The 27,944-nt window shown below is 34.9% G+C and overlaps 1 protein-coding gene and 1 pseudogene across 7 annotated transcripts in view; one reads left to right on the forward strand and one right to left on the reverse strand.

Moving 5' to 3' along the window:
- Window positions 1-27,944, reverse strand: part of IWS1 (interacts with SUPT6H, CTD assembly factor 1) — a 53,031-nt gene that overhangs the window by 4,834 nt on the left and 20,253 nt on the right. For 2 of the 7 annotated variants that reach the window (XM_039851253.1, XM_039851254.1), the window contains exons 3-14: window positions 27,127-27,589; window positions 26,453-26,941; window positions 25,350-25,539; window positions 24,747-24,804; window positions 20,267-20,364; window positions 18,941-19,091; window positions 17,867-17,949; window positions 16,643-16,772; window positions 15,710-15,827; window positions 13,912-14,023; window positions 13,349-13,405; window positions 12,250-12,361 (exon numbers count right to left, since the gene is read on the reverse strand). In XM_039851253.1, the coding sequence (XP_039707187.1) occupies window positions 12,250-12,361; window positions 13,349-13,405; window positions 13,912-14,023; window positions 15,710-15,827; window positions 16,643-16,772; window positions 17,867-17,949; window positions 18,941-19,091; window positions 20,267-20,364; window positions 24,747-24,804; window positions 25,350-25,539; window positions 26,453-26,941; window positions 27,127-27,589 (2,061 nt within the window). Of the gene's footprint in view, window positions 1-6,667; window positions 7,648-9,650; window positions 11,798-12,249; window positions 12,362-13,348; window positions 13,406-13,897; window positions 14,024-15,709; window positions 15,828-16,642; window positions 16,773-17,866; window positions 17,950-18,940; window positions 19,092-20,266; window positions 20,365-24,746; window positions 24,805-25,349; window positions 25,540-26,452; window positions 26,942-27,126; window positions 27,590-27,944 lie in introns of those variants that run through there. The other 5 variants (XM_039851256.1, XR_005650362.1, XM_039851257.1 and 2 more) reach the window with 5 other exon arrangements.
- On the forward strand, window positions 9,211-9,330 carry LOC120593454 (uncharacterized; annotated as a pseudogene).

The raw sequence follows: 27,944 nt of genomic DNA on the forward strand, positions 1-27,944 counted from the left end.
AGAAAGTGAGAAAGGAGTCAAATATGTCAATACAAAAAAAAATCAACTAAAAACACAAAAGAAGGCAATAAGAGAGGAAATGAGGAACAAAAAGCTGCAAGGGCAGTGAAAATGCTCTATAATTATGGATATATGCCATTATACATTTGTCCAAACCCATAGAATGTACACAACCAAAAGTGAACTCTAATGTAAACTATGGACTTTGAGTGATTCTAATGTAGGGGTCAATGTAGGTTCTACCTTCAAAAAAAAAAAAAAGAAAAAAATTCCATTCTGATGAGTGACGACAATGAGGGAGGCTATTCATGTGTGGGGACAGGGGACATACAGAAAATTTCTGTACATCTCTCAATTTTGTTGTAAACCTAAAACTGTTCTAAAAAGAAAAGTCTTAAATAACAAAAAGGCAATAGTGGTCCTGCCCTATCAGTAATTATTTTAAAGGTAAATGTATTAAACTCCCCAATCAAAAGATACAGACTGGCACAATGGATAAAAAAATAGAATCTAACTACACACTGTGTACAAGAGACTCACTTTAGATTAAGGACATGCATACGTCAAAAGTGATAGAGAAAGATATTCCATGCAAATAGTAATCAAAAGAAAGCAGGGGTGGCTATACTAATAGCAGACAAAGTTTAAGTCAAAAACTGTTATGAGACAAAGAAGTATATTATACAATGACAAAAGGGTCAATTCACCAAGAAGATGTAACAATTACAAACATATAAGTACTGAATATCAAAGCTCCTAAATATATGAAGCAAACATTGACAAAATGAAAGGTAGATTCACAATAATAGGAAACATCGGTACCTCACTTTCAATAATGAATAGAACAGCAAGACAGAAGACTAACAAGGAAATAAAGGCCCTGAATAACACTATAGACTAAATATACAAACCAGACTTATACAAAAGATACCACCCAACAATAGCAGAATATACATTTTCCTCAAGTGCACATGAAACATTCTCTGGGATAGAATAATGTAATGCCAAAAAACAAGTCTTAGTAAATTTTTAAAAATTGAAATCATACAAAGTATTTTTTCTAACCACAACAAAATGAAACGAGACATCAATAGAAGAAAAACTGGAAAATCCAAAAATATGTGGAATTTAAACAGTACATTCTTAAGCAACCAATGATGGGTCAAAGAAATTACAAGGAAAATTAGAAAATACCTTGAGACAAACGAAAATGAAAACGCACATACCAGAATTTAAGGGATACAGCAAAAGCAGTGCTAGAGAAATTTATAACTGTAAATGTTTACATTTAAAAAGATCTCAAATCAACAACCTAACTTTACATCTTAAGAAAATAGAAAAAAACCTAAACCCAAAGCTAGTGGAAGGAAGGAAATAAAGATTAGAGCAGAGATAAAACAGAAAAAAGAGGAAAACAATGAAACAAAGTTGATTGACTTAAAAGATCAACAAAATTGACCTTTAGCTAGAATGACTAAGAAAAAAAGACTCCAAAAGCTAAAATCAGACATGAGAGGAGGGACATTACTACCAATTTTACAGAACTAAAAAGGATTATAAGAGAGTATTTTGAACAGTGTGCCAACAAATTGGATAACCTAGATAAAATGAACAAATTCCTAGAAACACAATCTACCAAGACAGAAACATGAAGAAATAGAAATAGATTTATAACTAGTAAGGAGATTGAATCTGTAATAAAAAACCTCCAAAGCCCAGGATCAGTTGGCTTCACTGGGGAATTCTACCGAACATGAAAAGATTATCATTAATCCTCTTCAAATTATTCAAAAACTGAAGAGGAGGGAACACATCCAAACTCCGAACTCTGAGGCCAGCATTACCCTGATACCAAAACCAGCCGAAGATAATACAAGAAAACTACAGACCAACATTCCTGATGAATACTGATTCAAAAATCCTCAACAAACTACTAGCTAACAAAATCAAACAGCACATTAAAATGATTATAGACTATGATCAAGAGAGGGTTTATTCCTGGAATGCAAGGATGGTTCAACACATGAAAATCAATCAGTGTAATATATCACATTAACAGGTTCAAGGGCAAAAAACACATGAGCATCTCCACTGATGCAGAAAAAGCATCTGACAAAATTCAATACCCTTGCATGATAAAAACTCTCAAACTATGGAAACAGAAGGCAACTGCATTAACATAATGAAGGCCATATATGACAAGCCTACAGCTAATATCATAGTCAATGGTGAAGGACTAAAAATTTTTCCTCCAAGATCAAGAACAAGACAAGGATGCCAGCTTTTGACACTTGTAATTAACATAGTAGAAGAAGTCCTAGTCAGAGCAATCAGGCAAGAAAAAGAAATAAAAATTCATCAAAAGCAGCAAAATCATCTGTTTGCAGATGACATGATTTATATGTAAAAATGCCTAAAGATTCTACACACAAAAAAAATGGTTAAACAAATTCAATAAAGTTGATATAAAATCAATATGCAAAAATCATTTGCATTTCTACTGATTTTTCTAATGAACAATCCTAAAAGGAAATTAAGAAAACAATTCCATTTATAATAGCATCAAAAAGAATACTTAAGAATCAACTTAATCAAAAGAACTGTACACTGAAAACTATAAAATATTGCTGAAATGAAAGAAAACAATACATGGAAAGAAATCTTGTGCTCAGATTGAAAGACTTAATATTGTTAAGGTGTCAATACTACCTAAGTGATCTACAGAACCAATGCAGTCCCTATTAAAATCCCAGCAATTTTATTGCAGAAATAGAATCCATCCTAAAATTCATATAAAATCTCAAGGGACCCCAAATAGCCAAAACAGTCTTGAAAAGGAACAAAGCTAGAGCACACACACTTCCTGATTTCAAAATTTACTACAAAGCTACAGTAGTTGAAATAGTATCACATAGGCAGAAAGACAGACATATAGAAACAAAGAGTCCAGAAATAAACCCTTGCACATAGCATCGAATAATTTTTGACAAGGGTGCAATGACCATTCAATGGAGAAAGTAGTCTTTTCAACAAATGGTGTTGGTAAAACTGGATATCCACACGCAAAAAGAGTTGTATGCTTACTGTACACCAAATACAAGTTAACGTAAAATGGATTAAATACCTAAATGTAAGAGTTAAATTTATAAAACTCTTAGAAAACATAGGGAGAAAGCTATATGACATTGGATTTGGCAATGATTTCTTGGATATGACACCAAAAGCATAGGAAATCAAAGAAACAGATAAACTGGACTACATCAAAATTAAAATAAACTGTGCATCAGAGGTTACCAGAAAGAGAGTGAAAAGACAATCCATAGAATGGGTAAAAAAGAATTTGCAAATCCGATAAGGATTATTATTCAGAACATATAAAGAACTCTGACAGCTCAACCAAAAAAACCCACCCATTTTTAAAATGGGCAAAGGACTTGAACAGACATCTCTTTAAAGATATCCAAAGCACCAATAAGAATATGAAAACATGCTCAGTATCATTAATCACTAGGGAAATACAAATGAAAACCACAACAAAATACCATCTCACATCCATTAGGTTGGCTACTTTAAAAAAACAAACAAACAAACAGATGATATACTGCCATTTGCAACAACATGGATGGCCCTTGAAATAATCATGCTAAGCGAAATAAGCCAGACAGAAAAAGTTGAAAATCACATATCACTTGTATGTGGGATATAAACCTAAAAGCAACAAATGAACAGGACAGAGACTTATGGACATGGACTATAGACTAGTGGTTACCAGAGGGTGGGAGGTAGGGGAGAAGGGACGGGGTAGGGGGAGAAGGGGGGAGGTAGACAGGGTAATGGGGGTCAAATATAGAGGGGTAGGGGAGGGTGAAGTGGGTAAAGGGGATCAAATATATGGTAGCTGAAGGAAATTGGACTTCGGGTGGTAAACACACAATAGAGTATACTGATGTGAAATTATAGTTGAAAATTATATAATAGTATTAACCAATGTTACCCCAATAAACTTAGTTTTTTAAAAAAGAAAAGAAAACAAAAAGAAAATAACTGTTGGTGAGGATGTGGACAAACTGGAACCTTTTTGCACTGTTGGTGGGAATGTAAAACAGAGCAGCCATTAGGGAAAACAGTATGACAGTTCCTCAAAAAATTAAGAAAACAATTACCAGCAATTTCACTTCTGGATATTTGGAAGAACTAAAGGCAGGGTCTAAAAAGATATTTGTACATGCATGTTCATGACTAAATTATTCACAACAGCCAAAAGATGGAAGCAACCTGTGTCCATCAACAGGTGGATAAATAAAATGTGGTATATACATAGAGTACTACTCAGCCTTAAAAATGGTAGGAAATTCTGACATGCTGCAACATAGATAAACCTTGAGGACATTATGCTAAGTGAATAAACCAGTCAAAAAAGGATAAATAATGTATGATTCACCTTATATACCTCGAGTAGTCAAAATCAGAGACAAAGTAGAATGGTGGTTGCCAGCGCAAGGGGAAAAGGGGTACTGGAAGGTGGTGTTCAATGGGTAGTTTCAGTTTTGCCCAATGAAGATTTCTAGAGATGAAAAGTAGGAATGGTTGCCCAACAAAGTGAATGAATGTACATTAATGCCGTTAACTGTAACTGGTCCTTTTAGATGGTAGATTTGATGTGTATTTTACATATTTACACAATTAACAATTAAAAAATATATTTTAACTGAAAAAAAACTGCATTACTCCATCCCAGTGGTTAAGTTAACATCATCGATACTGAAATAAACTAAAAGTCCTTTGGGAATATAATTATTTGGGGTAAAGATGCAAGCTGTCAACTTTACTATGTGACAAATGTGGCAAAATGTTACACTTGGTAAATGAGCTGAAGGGTAAGTGGGAGTTTATTTTACTTTTCTTGCAACATTATTGTAAACTGGAAATATTTCCAAAAAATTTTTTCAAAGGCTATTCTGGTTGGCCAGGTTTAAGACTCTTTTAAATAAATCAGGGAACAAGAACCATTTATATATAAATTTTAAATATAGTATGAGAATCTCCCTTAATTTTGAATTCCTCAGGTATGTTACCATTTTATTACCTGATATCATCAGTTTTACCCTATACAGGTGAAATTTTCAGATAACTGAAGCTTACTTACCCCATTAAATGCCCAAATGCTATATTAATACTAAAATGTTTTTAAAAGTACTTTCTTACCTTTGTTTAGAATTTTTAATGATCAGAGTCACCAACATTTTCAGTAGGTGGCTGTTTTTGTTGCTCTTACAAGTGGTTTTGAGGATATTTACATAAAGCAAAATGTCTCTGCAGAAAAGTTGTTTTTCCATCTCAGTCTAGTGGTTATTACCAGATAATGTCTTTACGTACCTGGCCTTTTAACAACTCACTATCCTATTTGTAAGTTTGTTGAAAGTGTAAAGTGATCTTGACAGATTAGGAGTAAAGTACATTAACTTCATGCTTTTGCGGCGATTGTTTTTGAAAATTAACATTGCCAGATATTCTACCCCAATTTCTATTGACGTAAGATTGCTAAAGACAAATTAGTTCTTCAGTCATCTTAATTTAGTCATCTTGACTAATCAGTGATTTGTTGATTAAATCTGTAGACTATTAAAATAAAGGTATAACAAAAATAGAATACAGATGTGATAATGACCTCTAACCCAACTGCCTGATTGCTACAAACTGGCACAGTGAATGTTGTTATATCCACATTTCCTCTAGGAGAGTATTTATCAATCTTTTTCTTCATTTCGGCAAACCTCAAGGAGAAAACTCAATTTCAGGCATACCTCACTTTATTGTGCTTCACAGTACAATATAAAATGGAGGTTTGTGGCAATCCTGTGTACAAGTCTATTGGTGCCATGTTTCCATTTCCTCACTTTGTGTCTGTTGGTAATTCTTGCAATATTTCAAACTTTTTCATTATTTTGTTATGGTAATGTTATTACTGATTTTTGAGAAATTGTCCATGAAAGGAAGTTAACCAACACAATAAACTTCATTGTTCTTATTTTATGAAATTGCCAGATACCCCAACCTTTAGCTACTACCATTATCAGTCAGCAGCCATCAACACTGAGGCAAGACCCTCCACCAGCAAAGATTATGACTTGCTGAAGGCTCAGATGATGGCATTTTTTTTTTTTAAAGAAATAATCTAATTTTGAATTAAGGTATGTACATTGTTTTTAAAGATATAATGCTACTGCATATTTAACACTACAGTATAGTGTAACATAACTTTTATATGCACTGAGAAACCAAAAAACTCATGTGACTTGCTTTATTCCAATATTCACTTTATTGCAGTGGTCTGGAATAGAATCCACAATATCTCCAAGGTATGCCTACAATTAAAATCAAATAATGAAAATTTCCCTAACAAGATAAATACTAAGAAATAAGATTTTGTTGGTAGGTTGTTTTAACTCTAGCTAGGATGTTGCAATTCAATTGATACTAACCACCTGGAGTTAGCATCACACCTCACAGGTTTAAGGGCTCAGTCATCCACAAGACTGTCTCCATTTCAGTTGCCAGCTGCAAGTGAAGTCCATCCCACTTATGGCTGACTGGTTACAAATCTGGGTGTTTCCACAATCCCCCAGGTTCAAGAATTCACTAAAATAACTCACAGAAATCAGGACAGTACTATATTTATAGTTTTATTATAAAAGATTCAAATTAGGAGGACCAGCCAAATAAAGACACAATAAAGATCTAGGAGGAAACACAGTATCAGCACCCCCATTTTGTGGAATCAAGGTACATCGCCATCTCAGCACATCAATGTGTTCACCAATCAGGAAGCTCCATTGAGCTCTGGTACCCAGAGTTCTTAACTGGGGCTTCACTGCTTCGGCATAATTGATTAAATCACTGGCCACATGACTGAATGACTGAACTTAATCTTCAGCACCCTTTAGGTCAGGCCTGTTCAAAGTCCTAACCCTCTAAAAAAAGACCTCTAAGGTCTTTCCGGTGACCAGCCCCCGTACTAAAGTTACACAGGGCCTTACCATTGAGTCACTCGGTAGCATCACAAAGACATTCCTCTCACCCAGGAAACCTAAAGGGCTTTAGAAGCTCCCTGTCAGGAACCCAGGACAGAAACCAAATTCCTTATTACACCAGTCAGGTAAAGTTAAATTTTGAAAGATAACAAACCTCCATAATGTCCAAAGTTTTTTTCACTTGCCAAGAACCAACTTTGACTCCCACTAAGAATGTATCCTCTAAGACAATGAAGAGACAAGCCCCCCAAAACCAGACTGGAATTTTATTATGTAAAGTTTATAGAAGTGTGACTAGTATTCCTCTGTACAAAGTACATGACAAACAGTTTTAAATACAATGGAGAGAAATGCAAGTCCTATGACAATATTTAATATAAGCTGAACCATTTACAGATACACTAAAAAAGTTTAAAATGTCATCTTCTTTCTCCAAAGAGTCCATTGCGCATTTCTTAGAGATGGGGACACAGCCCAGGCAAAGTCACAATGGCATTTTATTGCCCTCGATGCTGATTTTCACTGCGTGTGCAGATCTGCTTTTTTTCCTGATATCTGTGAACTTTCTCATCTGTTTATCCAGTCGACTGATACCCTTCTTGGAGGTTCCCTGAAACTAAGAGTGGAGTAAAAATTAAAGAGCAATTATTGAAATACATAAATCTAGTTTTGTCTTTCATCCTTTTTTTCTGAAATTTAGCAGTCAGAAGAGCTCCTAGAGCTGGAATAACCAGAATATGCTTCAGTGCCCTTAGGAACAAAAGAGCAAGTACACTCAGCAGGGTTAGAAAACACTCACTGAAGAGTAATTTTATTATTGTCTGTGCCTTATTGTTAACTTTTGCCTCAGTCCATGGAAACCTCCTAGATGAGAGAGAGGAAAAATTGAACCTATGATCCCCCTAATTGCACCACATTATATTTTGACTGTATGCTTTCCCCTTTTAAAGACCAAATGTGGAGTTGACCTCTTGTCAAATACACCTTCAAAAAGTGCTGGCATAAAGAATGATGATCTTCTAAGGCAAGGAAAGTCATCTGAGAAAAAGCCTTAAGCGTGATGGATGATGTCAGAGGGTTAGCAAAGCAAACCCATGAAGTGCTGGAGCTCTAAGTTCAGACGGGTAAAAAAGCCCTGCTCTGCCTGAGCAGGTTCTGCGACCTTGGGCAAATCATGCCCTGGTCAGCACTCCTTTCAGGACTGCTGGGAGAAGTTACTGAGAAAATATTGTCAAATATAAACACATGGGCTGGTATACAGTCAGTGCTCTAAATAAATATCACTATTATTACTACTTTGCAACCATTACATTTAGGTTAAGTAAGTATACTCGACACAAAAAGGAAAGAAAATTAAGTCTCAATGCAAAGAATGCTAAAAGAAGGCAGAGTCTGGGAGACATTCCAGGGTTGATGCTAGCGTGGTGAAGTTCCTTTGAGTCCTGGAGCCTATCCAGTCTTATCCCACCTCTGGACACCACCTCCACACTCAGATATAAGCAAGAAACTCTATAGGAGTTTGAACATTCTTGAACAAGGGCCATGCTGATAACCATAGATTTTCTAGGAATACGCCAATTCTAAATATTATTTTATATCCATTTTAATAGCACTGAGTTACCATAAAAATTCATTATCAGATGAGAAAGTGCTGTGTTACTATTACCATATTGAATATCCCAGATTTCCTGAAGAGCCCCAAATATCTAACTTACTTTCAGACAGTGTGCCCTGATTATTAGTACTTACAGTCAGTCCACACTGGAAGACTTACCTTTCAGATCTCCGCCAACTCCCCAACTCCTAGCAGCTCTACACTCCAACCTGGATACAGCCTGGATTTCTCCTTACCCACTCCTCCCAGAACTTTCTCTAACAGTCTGAGCCCTCCCGCCCCAGAAACTGAAATACATTCAGGTTGTACAATCTCCTCCTAGTTATAGCTCATAAGAGTTGTTGTAGCTGCCAGATGCCTAGTTTTCCCAAGCCTGAAAACACCAAGAACATAGTACCTAATATGCTAAATTCAATGACTTTTTTCCTGATTCAAAAACTCTATACCACCCCCTTTGGATAGTAAAAGTGTAATGCAGTTTTATCAGTGAAGAGTTTTATCACTGTTTTACCAGTAAAAACCCAAAAGCAGCCTAAAAGATTAACGAGATGGATTAGTTTAAAAAATTATGGTACATGCTACCTTGAACAAGCCCAAGCCCGTCTGATCTTGGAAGCTAAGCAGGGTCGGGCCTAGTTAGTATTTGGATGGGAGACCACCTAGGAAGACCAGGTGCTGTAGGTATAAAAAGTAAAAATAAAAAAATATGGGATTGTAAGCCGACAAGGTCCTTGCAATCTGTGAGGTCAACCAAGGGTTGCCTCACCTAAATAAATAAATAAGTGAATAAATAAATAAACAATTATGGCACAACTGTGTTCTGACACAATATTGTATCACTGAAGAAAGTTTACTAAATTGAATTTTTACCATGCTATGTAAAACACAAACCTAACAAAGTATAAAATATGATTCAAGATTGTGCTTAAAAGTTCAGAAAACCCAAAACCAGTAATAATGTTTACATACACATAAAAAGGACCAAAAAGAAGCAACTCAAAATGTTAACGTTAAGGTATGGTGAGTTTACAAGTGACATTAACTTTATTTGTGCTTTCTGTATTTAAAAGCTTATATAAAAACATGCATTGCTTTTGTCATTTTAATGTTTAAAAGCACTCCATGGAATAAATTAACATATAAACATACAATGTAGTATAGGTTACTGCATTACTTAGGAGAGAAAATAAGAAACCATAGAGAAATGAAAAACCAATTATATATTCACATAATAAATCATTATGCAGCTATTATAAATGATAAATCTGTAAGGTAGTTTAATGAGAAGTGATCAAAATTATATACAGCATAATTTTAATTATATTAAAATAGCAATAGAAAGGCAAAAATATATCAAAGTGCTTTTGAATAGTGGGTGATTTTTCTTTTCACTACTTCAAATTTTTCTACAATTATAACAAGAAAAAACTAAGTTTGAAGCATTACTGGAAATACATTTAACACATCAAATTGTTAACAATGGTGACTCAGAGAAAGAGCAGGACTTTGGGAATGGGGTTATTCTAGTATTTTATATTTATTTACATAATTTCAAAAATAAAAATGACAAGTTTCATTTGAAAGCCATTTTCTCACTCCAATTTTCTTCTTGAATAATACATTTTCTAATAATACTCATTAGTGTTGGTGCAATGTGAAGGCCTTTGTGAATATGTGAGAAATCTTCCTGAGCAGGGGAATAGCACCAGGTGGCTTAAGAACAAGAGAATGAAATGTAACATGGGACCACAAGCCCCAAAACATGCCTTATTTTTTTTTCAAAAGAGCTCTATAAGCCATTCTCAGGCCTAGATAAATACCAGTACATTATGGTTTTGGCAGTATTGACGATGAAGGAAAGGAACTCTACATTATAGAATTTCCCTCACCTCTCTGTTCCAACAGGAGGTTGGGCCACCTCTTCCCACCTCCCCATCACCCACAGGGAAGGCAGAACCAGAGCCAGAAATAGCAGCAGATAGATGCACACCCTCAGGACACGAGGCGTGCTCCCAAAGTTGACTAGTCACACATAATGTTTATGACATTTCCTTTGCCACACTATAGTTCTCAACTCTCACAAATATGTGTGTTGGGGAAGAGAAAATATTATGAAAGAGAAGGATAAAAAGAGGGAACAGACAGTGAAAAGGTAAAAAGAAACAGGTGTTTTGGGGCAGATGGGAGAGAAGGGATATCAAGGGACGTAGATAAAAGAAAGACGAAAAGAAGTACAGATGAAGTTTGTGGCACCAAACTAGTAGTGCTCTGCTACCCTTTATTCTCAACAAATAAGAGTGTGCTTTGTTTTGATAGTAGCTTCATAGCAGAGTGAACTGGCAGGAAGGTTGAGTGTAATCCATGAAGTAGCTGCCAAAGTGGGGGTCACAGAGAGGTCACGAAAGGCACACAGCACACTCAGACTCTCAAGAGTACACTACAACAAAGGTGCCACCATTAATCTCAACAGAGCAGGTCAGGGAGTCTGGCTTTATGAACGTTTCAAAGTCTTTTTCATTTCCAATCACATACTAAATATGACTTAATCAAATTTATTTCCTAAGTATTTAGTGTCAGGCTTTCAGCAGTGAGTCCTCAAATCCAAGTTGCTGAGCCACTGACAATAGGAAAATTAGCTACCTCCTTCCCACTAAGAAGCTACTGACCAGTTAATGTGCCTGCAATGCAGACTATGGTTCTGGGCCCTAACAAAAGCCTTTTTAATAAAAATGAGTCCCAGTCAGGAAGACCAAAATGCTTGTAAGGGAAATAATTATCTATTGAACTCTAGGGTACTGATAAAGGAAAGGACTTCCATGTCAATTTCTAAATATTCAAGAGAACCTGAATGTCACAAAATGCCCATTAGGGTCATTATTTTAGAAACTAGAAGTGAGCCTGGCCTTGTCTCGTTAAACAAGCACACACACACTTGTTTTCACTTCAGCTACTGACAATTCAAGCCCATGCACAGAGCATGCCTCCTTGGGGATACCTCCCGGATACACTGGTAGGGCCAGGCCTACAGGGGCATCCTGTTGCCTTCAATGCTGAACTTGACAGCACGGTGCACTCTGCTGAGTCGTTTCTGTTCGGCAAATCGCCTCTTATGCTTTTCCAATCGGTTTAGGCCCTTTTTAAGAATACCAGGCTAGAAAGAGCAGTTGGAATGGAGAATAAAAAAAGATTACTAAGAAGCAATGAAGATCACTGAGTAGTATTTACAGTGATGACAGAGGAAGTGTCTACCCTAAACATTTCATAACAGAATTATTTAAAACGATTGAGAAAGGGAGGGGTGACTACATAAGCAGGTGAGTTCTGATTCTCATAGTTCTAAAAAAATGACTATCAGAACATTTGGCTTCAAGATTCAGTTGAAATAAAGGGATAAAGGAAAAAACTTCTTGACTTGATAATGTTGCTTTAAGTCTGAAGTAAAGCTCATTAACAATGAATCGATCTGGCTCGATAAAAGACCAGAAAACAGCTCTCTTTAAATCAGATAAACCTGAAGAGCAATTAAGGGTCACTAAACATGAAGTAAAAGACAAAACAGTACTTTGCACTTGAGATCCGCCATGCTATTCCCTGCATGCTTACCCTGGATGACTCCATCTCTACGTTCCACTTGGGCCTGACAACGTAGTCTTTGTTTGAGGGCATTGGGACCCTCGCACGGGCACAGAATCCAGGATCTCCAGGTCTAAGAGCCCTGAGAGTGAGAAGAGCATGCTGCTTATGTAGCCAACCACAGCTGGGCCCCATCCCATTCAGATACTCGCCTCTTTCAAATCCCCTCTGCCCTCCCAAGGTTACCTGATCTACCCTTCTGCTGTCTGTCTTAGCTAGCCTCACCATCACTCATTATCGTATGAATTCCTCACAACCTCCCTCCCAAAGCCAACTTCCTCTTTTCCATTTCAGTGAATGATAATACCATCATCTCAGCTACTTAGGTCAAAATTTTGGTGGTCGTCTTCAAATCTAGCCAATTCCTCTCCCACTAAATAACCTACTCCTGGCAATTTTATCTCTGCAAAATATTCTCAACCTTCTGCTTCCCTATTACTATCTTGGTTTAACTGTATTACCGCCTTCAGTTACTCTGCCCTCCAACGCATTCTATACCATGCCACCAGCACTCCAAATCAAATCTGATGACTTCGCACCCACGCTCAAAAATCTTTCTATGAAATCACAATGAGAAGTAGAAATTCTTCATCTTGATTTAAAGCCTTAAAAATCTGGTCCACATCTAGGTTTCCAACCTAATCTTCCACCACTGCAGGGACCACACTATGGCCCAACCACTTCAGCCTACTTGCCATTCCTAAAATAGGCCTTGCAACGCTATTCCACATCTTTGTTTGAGCTCTCTTTATCTATAATCTCTCCAAAGACTTTCTGAGAGCATAGACTATTTGTAATGTGATTTTGTATTCCCAGAGCTTAACCCAAAAATCTAATATATATCAAGAAGCAACAAAATCTTTATTAGATGGACTATTTCTCAATCTTCCTTATATCCTTCAGAGCACCCAATATAATGCTTTGTGGATATTCAATAATGTTAAACTGCAAATCACACCCCACCAATGTGAACATAACATCATTTTGCTTGCTATTTTTCTTAAAACAAAGCAGCAAACAGAATATTCTCTATATAGGCTAAAAAGAAAAATTAATACAAAACTCTTACTTCTCCTCTCCTGTCAGCACCTTTTCCAGGTCTCTTCGGGGTGTCTGACCACCAGTGCTGGGAAAAAAGTAATCAATGAAATATTAAGAATGTTGAAACCTTATAACCTTTGATTATAACCCTGTTAAGATAAGAGCAGAGTGAAACAGCAAACTTAGATCACAATTATGTCCTTTACACTGGAAATATGATTCCTAATCTTGCACATCAGTTTTCATTATTTGTAACTAATGACCTTGCCATCCTGGATGCAACTGTATCCAGTTTACTGATACAAATGAAATCAACGTTATTTTTCTCTCCTAAGAATTTGGAAATGAAACCAAGAAAGTTTTTTTCTGCAAGTGGCTTGAACAAAACATCAAACCTCCAGAATTGGGGCAGAAGCCACAGTCCATCAAATCTGCGAGGGGTTGCTGACTTTCATTAATACACATGAACTACACAGACACATCTAGCTGAAAGATGAGTCCTATTACAGGTTTCCCAATAATCTTATTTACAAAAACACTGAGTTATCACAATAATATTTACTCCAATTACTCATACCTGTTCCCTCATACCTGCTCATTCTTCGTCGTTGAGGCATTTGTTCTAGGTCTCTCTGTTCCCTTTCTTCTCTTGTCATTCCTTTGTAGTTTGAGGTAAGACCAAATATAGGCCGAGACCACTCATCTGTAACAAAAATCAACTATTTAGTCCACAAAGCAGTATTTCTCCTACCATTCCCTGTAACATTCACACCCTAGTGTGATGTCATATTCTGAAGGTACCATTATTTCAGAACCATTTGTAAGATAAACACAGAACACCAATATCAGAACTAGCTCCAGCTAATTCAGAAAATAAGATCATTTAAACCTGTAACCACCACAGAGGTTTAAAAAAGTAATATCTGACTCAGTTTAAATAGTTATCAATTACCTGTGTTATTTCATAAAGACAGCCAAATTTCTAAATTTATTCTACAGAATAGAAATCTTGACACTTCTTATGCTAAAAAAAGCTACTTATTGTCAAAATGGTCTAAATCTTTAAAAATTACATTTTAATAATATAGGCATAGAGCCTATACTTCATTAAATCTAAGAAAGCTGCTAAGATGGACATGAAAAAAAGTACTACAAGCGCATTGTTTAGTTAGTAAAAGTCCAGAGTTACCAACTGAAGTTTTTGTTTTGAAACATAATGTAGCTTATTCCTACATTTAATATACTAGCAAAACAAAAGACCTTTATAAACAGAACATAGGTGTTGTTAAACTAATAAAGAAGCAAGAAGCATAGGGGCAGGGAGCAGGTATCTATCTTTGAAAACTGACCCACCAACCCCGCCCCTGGATTCAGAATCACTGTGGTAGTAAGTCATGAGTACCAGCGGGAATATTCTGCTTTTCTCAGTCTAAGGCAAAAAGAGAGCTGAGAATCCCTGCATAATAACATCAAAAGTTTATTATTTAACAGACAGTAAATGAACAGATTATTAATAAGATCAAAGATATAATACTTCCCTGGTTTATTAAAAATTTTAAGTTATTCTGAAAATGCACCTTGGAGTGAGGTGAATTCAATAAAAAATTGCTGAGTCTTTTTAAAAAATTTAAATTTCCCTAAAAGATTTTAATAATCTTAAAAATTCAATAGAAAAATTATTACTGTATTCAGATACAAAAGCAGTTACTTTTTCGATCCTGCTTGGAATTAAAATTTTCTTCCAACTTGGAGCTCAGGAAAATTTAAGGAGGGCAATGAAAATGCACATTTTTAATTTTTAAAAGTAAAAGATTTCATAAACAATATGGCAACTGATTAGGTGAATTTCAGTTAAGACTCCTCTGGTATCGTTAAATAAGAACACGAAAAAGGTTTTGAAAACCATTATAAAGTAACAACAATAGCAACAATGGCTAACATTTCCTGAAGACTATGTGCGTTAGGCATTGCTTTACATACACCTTCTTGTTTAATCTTTACAATAACCAAAGTAAATAAAACTTTCCACGTTACAGTGGAGGCAAAACCAAGGCTTAGAGCCTAAGGATATGCAGTAAGGTAGGTGGTGAATACAGGATTTGAACCCAGGTATGACTAACACTAGGGCCTGCATTCTAATCCTTCTCTCTCTATATGCTCTTGATCCATGATTAGAAAATGCATCATTTTACTTGCTGTACTTAATACTGGATTGCATACTTAAATATACTGAGAAGCATTTTAAGTCTAAAGGGAAAAGGCTGGTATCTATAAGAAGGTATCAACAAAATTTTCTATTCCACTTAATTGATTCATTTTAAATGAATACTGGTAAATATAGTTAAATTTTATAAATACATAAACACAACAAAAAATAAAATGTACATACTGATTAGTTTCCCTGCCATGTCTTTGTTGGACCTTGACTCCTTGGGGTGTTTATAAAGATACATCACTGCTCGTCCGATCCCACTATGCTTTAGGGTCTCCTGGCTCACACTAGGTAGCTGAGAACATAAACACATGCACACATATTAATCACTCAGAAACAGGCAGTCCTACCAATCTATTCTAGAGGAATCTCGGAGACTTGGTTCATTCACAATAGAATAGATAACAAAAAATTCCACGTCAGGATCTATACACATTGAACACAAAGGTACTTTGTGTGCACATTAACTCAGTAAAGAGTTCGGGTAAGTCCAAGTAAAACTTAATGTGAGGAAGGATCAACTAAGCATACTCAGAGGTTAGCAGTTTAATACAAGAGTCAGCACAGGCCTCAGAATCACAGACCTAAATCTGAACCCAAGCACAGACATCTGCTAGCTATGTGACCTTGGACAAGCCATTTAACTTCTCTGAATCTTAATCTCATCTGTAAAATGGAGACAACATACCTGCCTTGCAGGTTTGTTGCGAGGAATAAGAACAGCTAGCACATAAGGAGGTTCCTCAGGAATTCCTTCCAAAGTTAAGCAGCTTGCCCAAGATGTCATAGCCACGTGAAAGTGGCCCAGCTAAAGGTTTAAATGTAAGTTTATCGACTCTAAAGTTCCTCCCCAGAACAATGTCCTATGCTGTACTTTTCTCGTATAAACTATATTTACTCCAAGATCTTTTTCCTTCAATACTATAGTTACATTAAGTTTTATCAGGCCTTCCTTTTATTTGGTATGGTTCCTAGAAAACATACTGAATAAAACCCATCTTCAGGCAGGCTATGGAAGAGAGAATGTATAAAAACATGGTAAAATACAGAGTTTGTGATAATACAAAACACATTAGATAATGAAGAGCGAACAGATTATCTGCCTCTAACCTCTTGGAGAATCTTCAACAGCTCCTCTCGAATCTTTAGTGCTGGCAAACTCCTATCTGGTAGAGGTGACAGCCATTCTTTGATGGCAGACATCACGCCACTGTCAATAAATGTTTCTTTAAGGTCCTGCCTGCAAAAATAATTTTTTAAAAAGTCAAGTCTATATATGTTGGTTCTACTATAGATTCCTTTAGATTTTCTTAGATATTTAGTGATGTTTCCAAAATTTCCTTTTACAGAGTTACTCACGCATTATTTACTGAGCACCTATTCAGATTTCAAAAGCAATATGAGATTTAGTTCCTATTTTCAAAAACAGACCTGACAAAGATGATTTGTTAAAAATAAAACAAATCCAAATTATACAAGATAGGTTAATGCTAATATATATGGTATAGAAAGTAAGAATAATGAACTCTCCTTATTACAATTACAAAAACCGATGTCTAATCTATCAAATAGTGATTCTGAAACTGTTTCAGGTGATAGAAAACCCAGAATTATGCTATTCTTTGCAGGACACAAAGGATAATTCCATTCACCTAGCAGAAAAAAAATACCAATGAAATAATGACATTTTAATTCCATTTTATATACTAAAATCAATTATGTTAACAGAAAACATGACAATATCATATATATGAAATCTGCCACAGATAATTTTGTCTGTTGGGCTAGCAATTTTCTAGTAGAAAGTCCTAGACTGTGCTGTTGGTGATCTGGTATACAAATGCATTTCTCCAGCCATTAAAAATTGGCTAGGTTCAAGGAGAAATCAAAGTTTCTCAGGCATATGAGCAATAAAATGGTAAAAAGGATCTATCGGAAAAGGGTTCTTATTCCAGAAAGATTGATGACATAATTCATGATGTAACCAGGCTACATAAGCCTTGGACAATATGTGCTTCAAAGTTTCTCCCAGGATTTGCTCTGTTCTCAATCACACTGGGAGAATACATGCAATCTTACCAGACTGAAAACTGTCTATAAAGAACAAAATTAGTGATTTCCAACTTTTTCTTTCATTCATATCAGTTTGCTATTTGTTCTGTTTGCATCAGGCATCAAAGTTTAAGAAAATTTTGTGAGGAAGTAACATTTAGGAAATTCTATTCATTATTATTTTTCTGTGAATTGATAAAAGGTAATCATTCTTTGATATACATCGTTTAAATATTATTTCATTAAAATGAAAAAACTTGTTCAATAAAACAGAATACTTACTTCTTAAGGTGCATAACCACAGTAGGTAATAATGTTAATTTTTTAAGGGCTGGCTTTTTTTGATTGTTCAACTGTCTGTCTTCCTATCCAGGAAGAAAAAGATTTTTTAAAAAAGCCATTATTAGTAATGAATTACAACCATTTTAATTCTAAACTGTAAAATAAAGCAGCAATTTCTTTGAAAAACTGCAATTTTTCCTATAAGATAAATCAAGCACTACTTTTTGTAGTGCCCCCAAATTCTGTATCTGTGTTTCAAACTCATAAAACCATTAGAACAATTTGCTTTAACAATTACAAATTGAGAGGAACAATTTTAATTTAAAATATTAGCAAAATTATAAAGTTTTCAGAGTTCACTTAAGGTACAAAATCGTACCTGGGAAAATTTGGTTTATCATCAAATAATTTTCCAGCCATGAGGCTTGTATGATAATGGAATGTTATTAAAGAAGAGTTTCAGTATTCACTTGTGCATTTTTAAATTATGGAAAACTTCAAATTCTACAAACATAGAAGAAAATAATATACTCCTGATATGTACATTTCAACAATTAAACACACATAGCCAGTCTTATTTTAGCTATTTCTCTAACTACTCCCTCTACCTCTTGAATTCTTTTGAAACAAATCCTAGACACATATAATTGGATCCATAAATACTTCAGCAAGTGCCTCTAAAAGATCAGAACTTGTTTTTTACAAATTTATAAAATTTGGGCAGTATTTTAAAATGCAATGAGTTAAATGCAATCTCTTAATCAGAGTGACATGAGTTATTAACATAATAAACATGTTTATAACTTTTTACATGTGAAGAAACATTAAACTTTGTAGTAAACTAGCCAAACTCAAGAGTGAAATCTCTCTACTATAAAACTAGCAAAGCCATTCAGCTAAAAGGGCTCATTTTCCTTAAAAGTATTTCCACTCTTAAAATTTAGAACAGTAAAAGCTTTGTTACAAAAAACAAAGTATCTTAAAGGTAGTTTAAACAAGGATTAAACTAAAAAAAGCCATACAACCAATTAAGTAGGAGAAAGAAAAGATGAAGCCAGAAGTGAGCCATCTCACCTCAGCAGCTTCATTCATCTTGACAATCATGGCGCTCACGACATCGTCAGCGTCACTAATAAAAGTACCACCATCACGGTTACGTCTGCGCTTGCCGCTCATGCTCTTTTTCCGCTGCAACATCATCTCAAAATCCGACAGAAAGTCCATACTAAGAAGTAACACAAAATCAAATGATACACAAACTGCCTTTTAAATACACTTCTTTTTATCAGTTAAGAATCACCAACTTTCTTAATTCTAACTGAACGAAATGCTACCTTCTTTTAAAGTATAAGTACTTGTATAACATGCTTTCAAAAAAGAATGTAATCCTAGATTTTATTTCAACTTCTGTACTATCCCAATTGGCATACACTAAACACTAATGGCCTTAAACTTTTCATATACTATATTAACACTTGCATGTATCAGCCTGAGAAGGAACACTTCAAATTTCAAGTTCTGGTTCAGGGGACACTGCCTGCAATTCCATGGTTCAGTTTTAGCTGCATTTCCTTTTAGGAGGAATATAATGGTGCTCAGTTATTTGAGGATTTCTGTCTTCTACAGCATAAGTAGAAAAAAAATAAACTGCTGCTTTTCAGTAATAAGAAGTACAATTCTCAAAACATAATGCGACTGAGATAAAGTTGAAAATCTACAGACATGCTAAGAGCCTCAGACCTTTATAGCTTTCACCTGAACCATTACACTTAGAATGTTAACTTGCTCTCTGCCACTATCATATAAATGAGGTACGACTTATGTGATAATTTCCAAAGGTACTGCCAAACTCATACAGCTTAACCTTGCATGTCATTAGGAATTAAAAAGGAAACTAATTCTTAAAGCACTATTTTTACAATTATAAGCAATAACTAATGACTTATTCTATGTTTGGCATCTTTCAAGATACCAGAATTTTCCAAACACAGATTCTAACCATCTCAACAAAATTATGTGTAATACTATCAATATATTATAATATATCAATATATTATAAAGTTAAGACTTTAGTCTAATTCCTGCTAGGACCCCAAAAGTTGCTTTTCTATGTAGCAAATTTTTCAGAAGAGCTTACTTAGTGACATATAAATTAAGAACCTGGTACCATATAACTCCACAAATTAAGACAGTTGAACATAGAGCAAATAAATAAAAGAAAAATAACAGGAGCAAATAATTTTTGGACAGCATTATACATGGGGGGGTGGGGGGGAAGAGAGAAAATGGAACAGATTCCTTCCTCTACTTAAACAGAGCCAAAAGAAACAAAGTTTGATTGTCTCTACCTTAATTTTTTAAGTTTCTTTTTAAAATTATTCCAAAAAAAAAACAACTCACTGTTTTCCTCTCTTTATGTTATCATCAGAATCTGAATCTTCTGCTTCTTTTAATTGTGTTTCACTTTTTTCTTCTTCCAAATCTTCTTGGTTAAAACCCTAAAGGCAGGGTAAGTTAGCCAAAGTTACCACAACCACATTATATTTCCTTCTGTATTAACTGCTATTAATTTTTATACTTTAAATGCAATATATTAACAAAGAAAAAAAATTAAATAGGTACCAAAGGGCATATGCGAAAAAGTTCCCACTTTAGCCAAGTGTTATTAGTTTTCTTGTGACTCCTTCCAGATATAGCCATTTATACAAGCACTTCTACATATACATTTTTACTACCCTCCCCCTTTATTATACAAATGGAAGCATACTATGCACACTGGGTACAGTATTGTTATGCACTTTCCACGTTTAACAATAGAATCTGAAGACCAATTCATATCAGGCTATCTTCGTTCTTTTTAAGGCTTTAGACTATTTTATCATATGATTGCAACTGTAATTTGTTTATACATTTTCTTACCTTTAGGTACGTGTATTTGAAATTTTGAGAAATATGTGCCAAACTGTCTTCCACAGAGGTCATATTAACTAATTCTCCTTCTAGCAAACCATGAAGGCACCTGTTTGCCCATCTTCACAGCAGGTTATCAAATACTGATATTTGCCAATCCCTGGACTAAAAAGCAAAAGGCATCTGTGTAGCTTTCTTTGCATTCTTTTATTTTAAGGTTGGGCATTTTTTTTCATGTTTTAAAAGCCATTTGTAATTCTTTCTCTGTGAATTCTCAATATCCTCTGCCTAATTTTCTGTTAAATCTTTGCCTTATTGGTGTGAAAAACCTCTTAAAATTAGGGAAGTTAGACCTCTGTAAATGACAAACTGCACATCTTCACATTTATATAGTTTGCTCATTTATAGTAATGTTTTCCAGGCATAATTGTTTTTTATGTAACTGAAATGGTCAGTCTTTTCTTTATAGCTTTTAACTTTTACTTCATATTTAGAATGGCTTTCCTAATAATAGTTGTTGGGAAGTTTTGTTTTTCTCATTGAAATGAATCTATAATCAAATCAACATTAACTCTCCAGAGAAACATATCCTATTCTTGTAAAATTTTGCTTAACTAAGTTTGAGGTCCATGAGGCCAATATCCAACCAATCTCTGGCACAGAGGCTCTCAAATATTTGCTGACTTGTTCCTTTCCATTTTCTTAGGTTTACCCTGTCATTTTTCTACCCTCTTAAACTATATAAATTCATCTACTTTCACTCTTATATTAGTAATAAAGGTGATTTCTTTTTTAACTGAAGAACGGTTTAACGAGAAAGTTTTAAATTTCTGAGTGGCAAGAGTGTTTTGCTACCTTTGTTGCTAATTTTCAATTTCATTGCATTGCATTCAGAAAATGTTGTCTATATGAGTACTATTTTTTTTTTTTGCAAAACCTTGATTTAAAATTTATTTACTTCCCCCCCCTTGGGAAAGCGCATTTTATTTTATTTTTATTTTTTGCAATTCTCCATCTTGACTGATTTTTAATTAATTTTTGATTTAAAATTTATATGAAAATGCAAAGAACTAAGAAAAGCCAAGTCAATCTTGAAGAATAATAAGCTTACAGGACATACACTATTAAATATCAAAAGTTATTAATGGTGCAAGGATAAACAGACCGAAAGAAAAGATACTGAAGAAACGGATTGGAAAATATATACAAACACTTGATTTAAGACAAAGTTGGCATTATGCAATAGTAAAAAAGGATGGTCTAGGTCAACCGGATATTCCAAATGGGGGGAAGATCTTGACTCTATCTCATACATAAACAAAAACCCATTCCAGGTGTGTTATACAACTAAATGTGAAAGATAAATAATTGAGCTTCTCGAGTATAACTCAGGAGATCTTATGACCTTGGGGATACAAAAAAATTTTCTGAGAATTAAAAATCTTTCAATATAAAGGAAAAGACTAGTGAAGTTGATTTATATTAAAATTAAAACCTTTTGTTGATCACAAGACTATATTAAAAAGTGAAAAATCACAGAATAAATGTTTTTTCTTTTATTAATCACCTAATTTGTACCCAGATTTTATTAAAACAAGAATCTTCTGTAGTTTCTTGTTTGCTTGTTCTTTCAGTTACATTCCATTTGTAGATTTGTCCATTTCTCTTTGCAGTTCTCTATTTTTGTTTTGTATATACATACTTAAAGCCATGGTTTTAGAAATATGGCTAGGTATAATTTTAAAACTTTTTATCAGTATAAAGTGATTCTCAGATAATGTTTTTTACCTTAAAGTCCAACTCTTTGCTACTCATATAGTTATACCAGTTTTCTTTTGGTTAATGTTCAGATGGAGTATCTTTTGCCATCCTTTTATTTTCAACGTTTATCTTGTTTCAGATGAATCTTGAAATTCATATACAGTTAGTTTCTAAAATCCAGTTGGACCATCTCTTTGTCCTTTAACTGGAGCATTTAATACATTTAAATTTAATGTAATTTCTGATATTATCAAAGTTTAAATCTGTTACCTTATCATGTGCTTTCTAACTGTCCTCCTGTTCAATATTTCTTTTCTTTTCTTGCCTTCTTTTGGATTCATTAGCTTTTATTATTCTACTTTTACCCTCTATTAGGCTGGAAGTTACAGATTCCATTAATCTTTTTAGTGGTCACTTTAGAGATTACAGTAGGCACCCTAACTTATCAAAGTCTAATGTACTGTCACATATCTCTGCAAAGACCTTCAATTCCATGTATATTCCCAATTTGTTATCGTTATGTTGTTTAATTTTATATATATTTTAAAGCACAGCAGATGTGTCTTTGTTCTGTATAGTCAACATTCATTTAGACTTATCCACACACTTTTGTTGCTTTTCTCCCTTCCTGCATCCATGACCCTCCACTTGAGATTTTTCTTTCTGCCTTTAGTATTTCCTTCAGTGGTATATTAAGATGAAATAAGGAGGGAATATTTACTCCAGAAAAGTATTTTTGCTGAAGAATAACGGAATTACAAGTGTGCAGTTACTGTATTTGATAGTTTCTGTTGAGAAGTCAGCAGTTACTCTAACTGCTGCCTCTTGAATGTAATTTTTTTCCCTCTGGCCTCTTTTAGGATGTCGCTGTTTTCTTTGGTTTCTTGCAATTTTACTATGATTTAGCTGTAGATTTCCTTGTATTCATCCTACTTGTAATCTGTAGAAATTCTAGAATCTATGACATTATGTACCATTTATTTAAATATTGCTCCTGCTATGTATACTATGTATATTTTTCCCTCTCCTGGGATTCTATGTTAAACTTTCTCACATATAAATTGTTCTTTTATATTTTTTTTACTCATATATCTCAATACTTGATTCTAAATAGTTCTTTCTAACCTATCTTCCAGTTCACTCATTTTCTTTTCAAATATGTCTAATCTGTCATTAAATTTATCCATTAAGTTTTTGTTACTGTATTTTTACAGTTCCAGGACTTCTACTTGGTTCTTTTCTAAATCTGCCTTTTTAAAAACTGTTCTGACAAAATCTGTCATCTTTTAGCTCTCTGAACACCATTTTAAGCAATTCCTAAAACTCTTATATATAGAATTCCTATGTCTTATTGTCTGCTTTTACTACTGTTCCTTTTTCACACTGTCTATGGTATACCATACTGTGTATTTGAAAAACTATATAAATAATGAGGCCTACGATGATATCACCTTTGTCTAAAAAAGATTTGTTTACCTATGTCAGGTGCCTACAAACACATACCAATGGTGTTAAGAATCATTGTAATAAAATTTCTGAGATTCTCTAGGTTGTTAGAAGACTTGAAGCTGGCCTAAAATCTGAGCAAAGGCTATTTCACTTACAGTGCACCCTTAATCCTAGAAGTCCCAATCCAGAGCATGGGATTTTTAGGGTCTCCTAAACTCAGCTGGCTCCGACTTCCAAATTTTGCCTCTTGAGCCTTGAGCCTGTCAAAATATGATCAATCTTTCTCTCAGCCTGAATAGGCAAACATCCCAGAAAAAAAAAGTTGTAAATACTGAGCCTACCTCTCTTTAGGTTTGTCTTTTCCTATTTTGACTTAGTAATTCTTTGCTACTTTGTTCCTCTAATGATGAGCGGATTTTTAAACATTTTGCCTAGCTTTTCTAGTTGTCCTTAACAGAAGGAATTACCTAGCCTGTAACTGCTAGAATCAGAAATTCCAGAACTATCATGAATCTTTCTTTTTAGCATTATAAAGTGCCTTTTGTTATCTCTTAATGTGTTCCCTCCTCCTTAATTCAATTTTGCCACTCATTTTCCTTTTACTCCTTTGTAGACCCTTTTATTTCACTTTCTGAATCCCTTTTAGTTTATTGAATATCTCAAGTTACTTATTTCTACTTATTCAAATCCATTACAGAACCACTGCCATAAAAACAAAAAAAGCATATTCACAGAGGAAATATTTCTATCTTATACTTACTGTAAATTCTTCTTCTTCTTCATCACCAGATTCTCCAAATATGTCTGCAATAAGATTTCTAGAAGAGAAGGAAATATAAAAAGCTTTCATTTGCTTTCTTCTCATTTGCATAGAAACCATATTTTTCTAATAGGGTATAATTTATATATGATAAAATGTGCCAATCTTGTGTCCATTATGAGTTTTGACAAAAGTACACATTCAAGAAACCATTACCCTAATCAAGATATAAAACAATTCCATGTCCTCAGAAAGTTCCCTTGTGGCCCTTTCTAGTCAGTTTCCCCCATCAGCATCCTAGAGCCAAACACTACTCTATCATCACAGATTGGTTTTACCTGTTCTTGAACTTCACCTAAGTGGAATGATACATGTTTTTTTACCTCTTTCATGTAAGGTAATAATTTTGAGATTTCATCCATTCTGTAGTGTGTAGTAATAGTTCAGGAACTAAAATCCGGAATCCCCCAATGTCATACAATTAGGCAGAATATATTATACCTCACAATGAAATTTTAATGCAAATTTAAAAAACTTAATAGACAAGTCCCTTTCTACAACCTTAAATGAACTCCTGAAAACTCATGTTACATTGTCACTTACTCTTCCTCATTCCCTGATTCACTGTCACTCCCAAACAAATCCTTCTCTTCATTTTTCTTATTGGATAATTCTTTTGCTGCTTCTTCTTCACTGTCGGATGCTACAGTCTTCTCTCTTTTGCTTGATTTGTCTGATGTAACATCACTGTCAGAGTCCTCTGCATCAGAGACAACACGACTCTTCTTTGCTGCTGTCAAAAAAAACCTCATTAATCTTATTGTCATGGTCATTGTAGAAGTATGACAGGTGTTTTAAAATGGAAGTATGTGTCAAAATCAAAGGCCTTCTGAAAACACAGTTTAGAATTTTAAAAAAATTACTAAAAGGTTCATTCAGAGTCACTTTACAATTATTTGTTATCGTTTAGGAAAAAGTGGCCGAAAGATGAAGACTGACATCACCAACATGAAAATAGGAATCAATAGCTAACTTTCCTTTTGGGGAACAGAGAAAATCGAACTAGACTGATGTGCATAATTCGAATCTTTTCTATGCTGCTTAGTACTAGTAGAGTTAAAAGGCTGGATATTCTTTTGTGGAATCCCCATGTTCTTGACTGTCACTGGTCAGTTTGGAATTTCTCATCCCTCTTTGTAAAGTAGCACATATGTGGTGTTCTTTTTTCCTTCTCCTGTAACTATGGTCAAGTTATAAGGGAGTATGTCTCCCCCTCCCCCAAAATAAATAAATAATGTTTCATAAGAAAGTAATCAAGTAACAAAGACGTACGTGTGGAAACTTAGTCAGGATGGCATCTAGTACATTAGCTGTTTAAGAGTACAGCTAACTATGGATTCAAGTCAGTCTTCATATAAACATATTTCTTTGAAATAATACCCTTTCTAGTAAGAAAAAAAACCTAAATCTTTCATTTTCTCATTGAACTGTAGTCTAGTTTATCATTTTGAGGCAGTCAGGACTTAAGAAATGTTGTTAGAACTCAAAACAAATTTAATATTGAGACTAGCCAATGAAAATCTGGGAAATCAGTATCCTGGTGATATTTTAGAACATCAAGTTCAACAAGAGACTATAGATTTAACATTCCAGAAAAAGACACAGAAAGTAAAACTATGGAAAAACAGCCCCAAACAATTTCTTACACGCTTTCTCTTCTTCACTATCAGAAAGCACAGCAGCTTTTCGCTTTGCTACTTTCTCCTCTTCCCCCTTTTTTTCTTCATCTTCATCACTGTCAAGTTTTGGCCTTTTGGATTCTTCCTCCTCGCTGTCAGAACTGTGAAACCTTTTTTTGTCCATATGGCTGTCTGAATGGAAGGAGTCATTCTGCATTTCTGTATCTTCTCCCTTATTCTCCCCATCACTGTCATCATCTGACTCTGGCTTCTGTTTGTGTCTGGAGGATCCCTCGGTTTCTGAATCACTGGCAGGTCCCTTCTGAGGCTCCTCACTCTCAGAGTCACTGACTCGAGGTTTGGGAAGCTCCTCATTTTCAGAATCACTGGCCTGGTTCCTTGGGGGATCCTCACATTCCGAATCACTAATTCGGGGTTTGGGAAGCTCCTCATTTTCAGAGTCACTGGCTTGGTGCCTTGGGGGACCCTCACTTTCTGAGTCACTGATACGAGGTTGGGAAGCTCTTCATTTTCAAGTCACTGGCTTGGTGTCTTGGTCTCACTCTCATTTGATCACTGATACGGGGTTTTGGGAAGTCCTCATTTTCAAAGTCACTAGCCTGCGTCTCAGGCTCCTCTTTCTGGAGTCACTGGTCTGAGAGGTGGAAGCTCCTCACTTTCCGAATCACTAATTCGAGGTTTGGGAAGCTCCTCGTTTTCAGAGTCACTGGCTTGGTGCCTTGGAGGTTCCTCACTCTCAGAGTCACTGATCTGAGGTTTTAGAGCATCCTCTGTTTCAGAGTCACTGGCAGGACTTTTTGGGAGCTCTTCCACCTCTGAATCACTGGCAGGATGCTTTCTAACATCTTCATTTTCTGAGTCACTGGCATGCCCATTAAGAAGTTCCTCATTTTCAGAGTCACTAACAGGTAATTTCCTCGTCTCCTCACTCTCAGAGTCGCTCCCATGGTGATTGATATCCTCATTTTCAGAATCACTTGCAGGAGGTTCTCCATGTTCTTCAGATTCAGAGTCACTGTCCTTTTGCCTTTGAAGCTCTTCACTTTCAGAGTCACTAGCATTAAGATTTAAGGGGTCATCATTCTCAGAGTCCGTCACATGATGTCTTTTGTTGAGACCATCTTCTCGATCACTAGGTTCATTCTGAAAAATAAGAGGAGAGAAAATTAGGAAAGTGCAAGAAAATTTTTGGTAGTGAAATGTTAACAATTTTCAACGATTTTTTAAAAAATGTAGGAACATGCATTTCACAGATAGATGGCCTTCTTTAAAGTGGGATATTTCTATAAGGGCAAATATGCCCTTTACCTATATAGAAATATCCCACTTTAAAGAAGGCCATCTATCTGTGAAATGGCTAACATAGTTTGGATCCCATATATAGGAGACTTATATTTTGAAGAGTTAAAAAATAAAAATAAAAAAGAAGAATGAAAGCCTAACCTTCCCAAATATATTTTTCAAAGAAATACAAGCAAACAGGTATCCAAGGTCTTTT

Source organism: Pteropus medius, unplaced genomic scaffold (assembly GCF_902729225.1).
Source record: "Pteropus medius unplaced genomic scaffold, Ma_sr-lr_union100, whole genome shotgun sequence".
NCBI classification, from domain to species: Eukaryota; Metazoa; Chordata; class Mammalia; order Chiroptera; family Pteropodidae; genus Pteropus; species Pteropus medius.